This window comes from Paramisgurnus dabryanus, chromosome 15 (assembly GCF_030506205.2).
Source record: "Paramisgurnus dabryanus chromosome 15, PD_genome_1.1, whole genome shotgun sequence".
NCBI classification, from domain to species: Eukaryota; Metazoa; Chordata; class Actinopteri; order Cypriniformes; family Cobitidae; genus Paramisgurnus; species Paramisgurnus dabryanus.
Genome location: NC_133351.1, coordinates 8,991,466 through 9,001,600, shown reverse-complemented (window position 1 = coordinate 9,001,600; position 10,135 = coordinate 8,991,466). Strand labels below are relative to the sequence as shown.

The window sequence follows — 10,135 nt, the reverse complement described above, 5'->3', positions numbered from 1 at the left end:
CCCCCAGCGAACGCAGCCTCCGCATGCTCGATGCCCAAGCATGAAAGACAGCGCTCGTGACCGTCCTTTGGACCCATGTACTTGCCGCATCCAAGAACACACGGACGAAAAGCCATCCTGAAAAGGACGCTGATCTCCGGATATACGAGAGAGTGGCTGCCTTTAACAAGGCACAAAGCTCTCCGTATCACTCTTTTAGGGAAATTCACTCTTAGATGCCCAGTTGATGATGCGCACAGGGATCAGCAACGCACTCACTAATAACTCAAAACAAAAAGATGCAGAGTAGTGGAAAACTGCGGCGTCCGCTGTGGTACTGCTTGTCCAACCAACTTCAGCAATCGTTTCCCACCAGAGCAGAGAGTAGCTTCTCAGTAGCAGATACTGCCGGCTTTCGAAGCGATAAAAAGCTAATTTCCCTATTTGCACCTGCTGCTTATATACGCACCTGGCGGGGCGGCGCCAGCATTATGCAAATATCTCAATGCCAAGTTCATTGGCGTTTTAGTAGTATTCGAAGCAGATTGGTCTCTCTAAGCGAGTTCCCAATTCGTCGGTCACGACGTGACGTCGTAGTGACCGACTGAAAGGGAACGTGGTGTTTTTTTTTCCCTGATCTCCATTTGAGTGGTTCACCGCAACAGGCTTCTGAACACAACACCGTATTTTACGACTTTTTGGGCTAAACCAGATCTTGAAGTTCTTCTTTTTCTTCGAGTCAGAGGTCATTCTGGAATGCAGATCATCTGTTGAAGTGGCTAAACAAAGGAATAACATTAAACCATTCAATGTTGCAACATTTATCTCAGCATTAGGGCTGCAAGATATATGAAAATTATTGAAATATTACAAATGAGCATTTTGCAATAGTCTGCAATAAGCGAATAATTTTAATACTTTACAAAGTTTAAGGTTGATGCAGATTAGGGCTGCACGATTAATCGAAAAAGAATCACGATCTCGATTCATACATATAGGCGATCTTCATTTTAAATGACGGCGATTCACTTGCATTTACAGTATTTCCCTGTATTCAGTTTCTGCGTTCAAGTGTTCACGTATTTACATTACAACAACCCAAGAACATCTGTCAAACTTGCTAACACACACTCATACAGGGTAAAACCAAACCCTATTCATTCACCAATCAGACCCGATCGTTTCTCTCCTCTCTCTCATCTCATTTGCGGCGTTCCGCTGTCACTCGCGTGACGTATAACAAGGCGGCAGACCTAAACACAGTCGTTTACTTGGTGGATCTGGAGCGGCAATTTTCACAACAAAGAGAGGATAAACGAGTGTCACTGTGGAAAATCCTGGTGGCGACGGAGAAAGTGAAGATGCAACAACATTGGTTTCGAAAAAAGGCAAGGAAATTATTTACCTCAGGCTCCGGACGTTTCTAAATCGGAAGGCTGCAACCTCAGGAGGTCGCATGCAGGCTGTATACGTCATCAAGCCTGGTTCATTTAAGTTAACGGAGCATTACATTCGCAAGTCATTAACATACTTCAACAATTTATTATTAACTAAAAATATTAGTCATCTTTATAACGTTAATTGTTAATATTCTGAAATTAGACGGTCTTTATGATGCGCAGTTTAGAAATGCGACCTCCAGAGAGGCTGCAGCCTTCACATTGAGAAACGGCCTCTGTGCGTTCCCCATTAGAAAGGGTTTTTCGCACGAGGGGAACATTGTTACATGTCTGCGTTTCTCTCTGATGCCTCAAAATGTTGATCTTTTAGTCTTTTAAAGGTTTAACGTTAGTGTTTTTAAAGTTTTAAGGTTGGCCAGTTTGATAGTACAAAAAGCACAGGTGCAATTTAACAGCTAACAAATTTTAAATTATTCTAAATTTTAAGGGGTCTAAAATAAGAAAAAGAGACTTTTAAGAAACGTTATTATAACTGAAAGTCCTGTAGCACATTTTTTAGTTAAGTGCATAATAAATGTTTTTGTTAAAATAAAGAGAATCGGGTGAGAGAATCGGGATCTCAATCTCAATTCCCATGGAAAAAATCGGGATTCACATTTTAGCTTGAATCGTGCAGCCCTAATGCAGATAACAGAGAAATAACAAGATTAAAGGAAAACACTACAGTTTTTCAATATTTTACTATGTTCGTACCTAAACTTAGATTAATTAACTCTTTCACCGCCAGCGTTTTAAAAAAAAAGTTGCCAGCCAGCGCCAGCGTTTTTCATGATTTTCACAAAAGTTGAATGTCTTCCAGAAAATGTTCTTCTTCAAATATATAAACATACAATATACCAAATGAAAGAACAGACCCTCTGCTTTCAAAAAAAAAAAAAACCCGTTTCATCCTACCTTCAGTGGTTCTTTTGTAATCAGCTTTTGAATATGGGTAGGTTTCTGCAAAAAACACCACATTTTGAGCAAAAAGCAGAGATAATTCCATTTTTGTGACGGACTTTTCATAGAGATCCCATTCAGAGCGATCTTTAAAACAGACACGGACATGCAGCAGCTTGCCATAGGGCAATACTTCCGGGTTTAAAAAGTTGCTAGTGGATAATAGCGGTATTGCGGAAAGACGGAAAAACTCGTCATTGGCGGGGAAGCGTTTTCTCTTGATTGACGAGATATCTCGTCAATGGCGGGGAAAGAGTTAATACATACCTATCTTTTTACAATGAAAGTGGAATAATCCTTTAAGCTTAACATATTTATCCTAAAAGTAAAAAAAATTGGGATTTCACGGGGACTTTAAGTTGTGGCTAAATATTTTATTCCTAACATTAACCTTATAAACTCAGCACTGCTAAACCCGTACCGTGTTAACGTGTAAAAAAGCCCATTTATTCTGCAGCAGTCCTGGTCTCCTGCCTATCTTTTGTCTTTGATGCCATGGCAGCACCGGCAGTAGTGACCCAGTGTGAACCCTACACCAACTCAATCTTCTCTGCGGCATTAAACGGCCTGACCCGCGGGGCAAAAAACCTGCCTGTGAGACAGCACACATCTCCACCAACGGCAACATCAGCCGGCATTAACTCAGCCCTCAGCAAAAAACCACTATGGATAATTACATTGCATAATTATAGTCATTACAGGCTCAAAGTTCAGTCAGGGATTTAAGTGTGAAGAAAAAAGACATTTCAATTCAAAACGTCCAGTGTTCAGTGCATTACACTGAGGGATATAATAATATATATGTATTAAGGTCATAATTGACTGCTATGTGTCATGGTGTGAAAGTCTTTTCTTACCCGAGACATCTGATGGGTTGTGTAGGGAGTCCAGCTTGCCGTATAGCTAAGTTTTCAATTAATCTTAATGTCTTTTACTCCAGCAGGATTATGACACACACTGCAAACTTCTCCAGAATTATAGGTCTTGCACAATACCTACAATATCCGACAGATGACATGTATACATTATGATTGACATATACAGAACACTGAGAGGTATGCGATATACAATGCAGACCAGGACCTGAATTACTAAACACATATTTGATTAGACAACGCATACTACTTAATAATATGCAACTCATCAAGATTTGCATTGCAAATTAAATCATTTACAGTAATTAGTCGATTTACTTGATTAATATTCATGTCATAGGGGATTAATGCTATAAATAGATTTGCATTTGATGCTAAACTCTGCATGCTACATACATTTATATGTTTTAATAAAAAAATTATGTTTATAGCACACAACGGTTAGTATGATAAAATATATTGTGAAATAGAGAATGATTAACTACATAAATCATTTTATTACACATAATAATAAAGATATAATAGTGTTTTTAAAAATAATTGGTTATCAATACAGTTTATAATATTATGCTTTGCTAAGTAAATATTCATGAGGTGGACACGATTAAGGGCTGCATGCACAAATGAGGCATAACATGTCATACACATGACAATATAGAGATTATGTAATTTCGTATCCATAAAGTTTATAATATTCATGTGTGCTGGAAATTCATAATATGGGCCAGATCAAGAGCAACATGCATAAAACCATACGACTAAGCAATAATTGTATTGCTTATCTAGACAGTTTATAATATTATGCTGGTTTGCTAATCATTTAGACCTGATTAAGATTGTATTACACTATAATCTCTTCTGTTTACAATCCTATGATTTGAGGTATTATGTAACATATCAGTCTGTTCAGTAACGCCACACTTACCATTTTGAACACAATAGCAGCGATCTGAAATCCGTCAAAGCCTCTATCTTGTCCAAGTCTACTGTTACTGTACTGAAACTCTATGTTGATTCGTGACGATAAACCAAACATAAATGTTTTGCAGGTGGCGCCAACCGGAAAGTAAAGAGGTGTGGCGAAACGAAGATGCGCTTTGATTGGTCAACTTAACTTTAGTTATGAAGTTAAATAAAAGTCTGTATTTTGATATCAACATGTACTGGAGTAGATGCCGTTTTCCTGTATTCCTGTGCCTTTTAATTAAAAAATTGCTTTTATAGACTAAAAACTTTGTTTACCTTGTTGTATCTCGGCACGGAGTGCAGCAGGCGAACGTTGTGAAAACACGAAATGGACTTTGAATTATCTGGACTATAAGTGAGGCAAGTGGAATGGATTCGAGAAAAAAGAAGCAGCAGCATAGCAGGCTGTAGCTAAAATGCGAAACGGAGTTTAATTTTTTAGTGCATTCCTCAAGTGGAATGTATTTGACTGACGGTGCTCTGACCATAGATATGTATATAAAGGCTAGATGGCTCGTCCGCGCTGATGGCCAATTGAGTGGAACGTCCGCATTTTGGCGGCCATCTTAGGACAGGGCGCTCGCTCACTCGTAGCATTGAGTTTTTATGATGCAGGGACTTTTAAATGACCATAACTTGCTTAATTTTTTACCGATTTTCAAACGGATTGGTTTGTTATAAACGTCAAAGATGTACCTATGACACTGAATACGTATACTAAAAATAAATAAAAAAATTCATGAAACATGTTAAAGCATCCAGAATTATAGCCACGTTAATAACGTTTGTAAAAAACCAAACCGTTTGTAAATCCGTCAAGAATTCAGCAAGTTACGAGCATTTTAGTTGGCGTATGTCACTCACCTTCCGTCCACAGCAGCAGGGAGCAGCACTATGGCAGCACTGACCTAAGATGGCCGCCAAGTGACGACACAGCTGACTCCGCCTTGAGCCATCTAGCCTTTATATACATATCTATGGCTCTGACAACAAGTGATATGTGCTAAAGAAAAATGTGAGTGGGTTCAATTTCTGGTTTTAAAAAGTGGGTGGGTCTTATAATGCTTCGACGGATGTTGATATATGTAATTATGTAAATAACTCTTCAAAAATATTGCAATAAAAAGTATGTATTTTGTTTAGGGTTCATTTATTTTTTTAACTACAACATCAACAAGGTTTAATAAAAGGGTATGTAAAAACTTTAATACGCCGATGTAAACATGATTATATTATTTGTTATTTAATGTAATTTTCAAACACAATATTTGTTTGGTATAAACATGTAAACCTTTAGGATATCTGTAAACTTTTGTGCTCAAAAATATTGACTGAATTCACACTTAGAAACAAATGATACTGTATGCTACTTCATAGTGTTGTCTATACTATACTATATCACACATAATCACATTTATTTTATTTTAATTGTTATTTTAAATTCTCTTTTAAATGTATCTTTGTTTTATTTGTAATTTATTGTGTGTCTCTTATTTTTACAGATTTTGTTTCTCTTTTATATTGTATAATCATTTCAACGTAAAGCACTTTGAATGACCTCCATGCTATACAACTTGCCTTGTCTTGCCTATATGAAAATAAGTTACCATTCAAAAGTGATCTGTGTCTATAAACCATCTCATCTTAAGTCCTATGTTCATACAGTAGTTTGCAAATAATAATCAATTATTTTTATGGATAACCTGGATTAGGTATGAAAGTGAACAGCATATAAACCCCTTAATAGTTTTAGAGTTTGCTTTTCTGGCACAAAATGTGTGTACCGGTAGTTGTTTTTATTTATTTTACTTTCTTTACTTTTCATTCCCACATGTACTTAAAAGAATTACATTTTGATACTCCAGGCCCAAGAGAATCGTAATAAAGGATATCAATTTAAATTAATAAGAAGGCGGCTAATAACAACCCCAAATCAGAAAGAGTTGGGACACTGTAGAAATTGTGAGTAAAAAAGGAATGGAATAATTTACTAATCTCATAAACTTATATTTTATTTAAAATAGAATATAAATAACATATCAAATGTAGAAAGTGAGACATTTTGAAATGTCATGCCAAATATTGGTGCATTTTGGATTTCATGAGAGCTACACATTCCAAAAAAAGTTGGGACAGGTAGCAGTTAGAGGCCAGAAAATGTAATCCTACATACTGTTCCTTTAAAACTTCACTTACTGTAATGTATATACATTTCTTTGAATTTCTTTTGAATTGCAATTCTGCTTCCTTTAATTCAAATTCGAATTGTAATTCTAGATCCTGTTTTTGACATCAATTCAAATTCAAGTCATTCTTAATTCAATTCTGAATTGTGCACAAGCCTGTATTATACCACACAGTTGCATAACAACAACCGAAATTGGGTCATTTTTGACCCAGCATGTGCTCTGTCCAATATTTACCCTTAATGGGTCAAAAATAACCCTGCCATTTATAAAGTGTGTGTATACTGTTCAGAAGTTAAGTTTAGTAGCTATTGTAAAGTTTATTCTCTCAGTGGCCCTTTATATTCTGCAGACCTGAACATATGATATAAAGACCCATTTGCAGTAAATTCAATAAGACAAGCGCTCAACAACTGCATTTGAAAAATAGCTTTAATGTAAAAATAAGCATGGTACATTTTTAAAAGAGGCACCGTGCCTTGAAGCAGACAGAAGAGCCAATGAAATATTCAGTACATTCACACTCAGGAGATGTGCCTTCAGAGAAGCTATTAATGAGAGTCAAGATGTGCAGATATTGAAAATCATTTTATATCTCGGAACCAAAAAGGTCATTGTGATTTATATGAACCCCCTAAAGAAGTTCAGCGTTAATGTAGCCAGCAATTTAAGAATAAAATCTTCACTCACTGCATACATATTTCATTCCAGCGTTGTGTAACACATTTTGGTTGTTCATTTAAATTATTAAAGTAAGAAAATTAAGAAGAGCTAGGAAGATTTTTTTTAAATTAGGTTACTACTGCTACTCATTTACCTTATAGCAGGTAATGCTTCTACAGCATGTAAACAAATAATGTCGAGTTTCTGCATATAGCTTGGCCTATTTTATTTAAAGGTGATACAAATGTATGGTTTCTATAAAGAGAATAATTTATTGCCATAATGAAAAATACTTTCATAGCATGTCTATTCATTTGAAACAAGAATGTTTGGAAGAGCAAAAAAGAAGTAACAAATCCTTCATATTAATTATTCGTTTTTTATATAATGTAACTTCAAATACTCCATCCCAAAACTGCCTTGCTTTTGGTGTTCTTTGCTTTTCTGTAAAACTGCTAAATAAATAAAATTGAATGAAATATGATTCTTCAATAATTATTCATAAGATATTTGGAGATTTCATTATCTAAAAACAAAAATAAAAATGCTTTTTTTGCCCTTCATACAAATCAGACACCAAGACATAACATAGTTTATATAAGTTCCTATATGTATAAATTAATTTCTTTTTTATGGTTCATTTTGTGCCATTGAGTGCAAATCGAGTAGTTTATGTGTCAGAAGCGTTGTAGGAGTCTAAACTGTCAATGTCCGAGCCTTCAGTCAGTTCCTGTGTGTCCGGGTCCGCCTTCCCCATAGCAAAGTCAATGAAAACCTGAGGAGGCCAAGCAAGATAATCGTTAAATCTCCACAATGCCACTTCATCTTTCTTTCCTCCAAACCCCCCTGATCGGCCCAAAATGATATATCTCACCTCATCCAATGTGGTCTGGCTGACCGAAAAGTGTTTGATTTGCAGTACAGCCTTGTTGGACTCCAGCTGGTTAAAGATGGAGGCCACGCCACCAGTAGCAACAGGCACGTGATACTCGACCATGTTGGAATGATGGTCCTTTATGGACAAAAAATTAATAGCATTAAATTAGAAACAAAAACAAAAAAATCCCAATATAAAATGCAATATTAAATCCAGCTTTATTTTGATGTGCTCTATATTGTTTTCTCACCTTTAGGCACACGCCTGGGAAATTTTGCTCCATGAAGTTACTGATCATATCGACATCACAGGAGGCTTCAGCTAAGTACATTTTAACCGTGAATCCTTTCCCGAACCTGTCAGATCAACACAGATTATTGCGTCACCAGGGAAAACATTATGAAGTGTCTGCAGGAGAGCATCAATGAGTTTGGAAAACAAAAGAGATGTGAAAAAAAAGGTTTGACAGGGGAAAACTGATGTATAAGAAGAACCACTGACCTGTTCTTGATGTGCTGCAGTGAGCCGAGACATCTGAACTCTCCTTTTACCATTATAGCCAAACGGGTACACAGAGCCTCACACTCCTCCATACTACATGACAACAAACATAAATCAGTAAAACTATAATCTGCAGAAATGTACAATGCTCAAAGATCAAAAGGACCATAATGTAGTGATAAAATCTTCAATCTCTTTATAAAAGCTTATAAAACTGGCCGTACGGTAGATGCTGATACTAGGTTTGAGAAGCTAAATCGGGTTAAGTGCAATTTTGAGACATAAATAGATATAAAGAGTCAAATTTAGTGATTTACTGTAAGTCATACTTAAAAGCAATAAGGCACTCGAGGCTGTGCTATATATTTCTTTAATATTTTGTAACTATAGACACAATATAGCATGGCCTCTTAGACTTATATGCTTAAAGGGATGGTTCTCCCAAAATTGAAAATTCTGCCATCATTTACTCACCTCATGTTGATTTTTTTTATCTTTAATTTAGATAAACACAAAATAAGATATTTTGCTAAATGATGGTAAGCATACAGCTGCGGTAACCATTGACTTCAATAGTAGGAAAACAAATAAGTACACTGCAAAAAATTATTTTTATACTTAGTATTTTTGTCTCGCTTTCAGTAAAAATATCAAATAATTCTTAAATTAAGATGAATTCTCTTGATAAGCAAAATTACCTAGAAAAATAAGTCTAGTGTTTAGACGAAAAATACAAACTTTAAGTAAATTAGTGCTTACAACAAGCAAAAAAAATCTGCCAGTAGAATAAGAAACATTTTTTTGAATTAAGTGTTTATGAAAAAAGTTAACTTATTTCATGAAAAATTTTCTTATTCTATTGGCAGACTTTTTTTTGCTTGCTTTAAGCACTAATTTACTTAAAGTTTTTATTTTTTGTCTGAAAACTAGACTTTTTTTCCAAGGTCGTTTTGCTCATCAAGAAAATACATCTGAATTTAAGAATTTTTAGATATTCTTACTGAAATCAAGACAAAAATAAAGTAAGAAAGTCATTTTTTGCAGTGTTTTGTGATAAATAATGAAAAACATATTTTGATAAATGATTGTAAGCGCACAGTTGACAGTATCCATTGAATTCCATCGAATGTGTTTTTCCTACCATGGAAGTGAATGGTTACAATACTGCAAAAAATTATTTTCAAGAAAAAAAATTCTTAGTATTTTTAAATTAAGATGCTTTTTCTTGATGAGCAAAACGACCCAAGAAAATAAGTCTAGTTTTTAGACCAAAAATATCAAATTTAAGTGATTTTGTGCATAAAACCAGCAAAAAAAATCTGCCAATGGGGTAAGCAAAAAAATCTTGAACATTTTTCTTAAACACTAAATTCTAGAAAAATGTAAGAAAAATTAGCTTACCCCATAGGCAGATTTTGTTGCTTGTTTTATGCACAAAATCACTTAATTTGTATATTTTTGGTCTAAAAACTAGACTTATTTTCTTTTGCTCATAAAGAAAAATCTTAATGTAAGAATTTTTTGATATTTTTATTGAAAACAAAAGTACTACAATGCAAAAAATGATTTTCAAGAAAAAATGTTCTTAGTATTTTTGTCTTGTTTTCAGTAAAAATATCTAAAAATTCTTAAATTAAGATGCTTTTTCTTGATGAGAAAAACTACCCAAGAAAATAACTCTAGTTTTTA

General features: G+C 34.9%; 1 protein-coding gene and 1 long non-coding RNA gene across 3 annotated transcripts in view; both read right to left on the bottom strand.

Annotated features, from left to right (window-relative positions):
* Positions 1-748: 748 nt before the first annotated feature.
* LOC135733469 (uncharacterized) lies at positions 749-4,308 on the bottom strand. Of its 2 annotated transcripts, none has more exons than XR_010526955.1 (3): positions 4,179-4,308; positions 3,236-3,373; positions 749-758 (listed from the first exon to the last, which is right to left on the bottom strand). It is a non-coding gene; the product is annotated as an uncharacterized lncRNA (long non-coding RNA). The 2 variants fall into 2 exon arrangements; XR_010526954.1 differs by lacking the exon at positions 749-758 and adding an exon at positions 2,336-2,378.
* A 2,511-nt stretch (positions 4,309-6,819) lies between these two features.
* Positions 6,820-10,135, bottom strand: part of abca12 (ATP-binding cassette, sub-family A (ABC1), member 12) — a 101,906-nt gene continuing 98,590 nt past the window's right edge. The window contains exons 76-79 of the mRNA XM_065252099.2: positions 8,447-8,539; positions 8,196-8,301; positions 7,943-8,080; positions 6,820-7,843 (exon numbers count right to left, since the gene is read on the bottom strand). Coding sequence (XP_065108171.1) covers positions 7,739-7,843; positions 7,943-8,080; positions 8,196-8,301; positions 8,447-8,539 — 442 coding nt within the window. The 3' untranslated portion in view covers positions 6,820-7,738. The remainder of the gene's footprint in view (positions 7,844-7,942; positions 8,081-8,195; positions 8,302-8,446; positions 8,540-10,135) is intronic.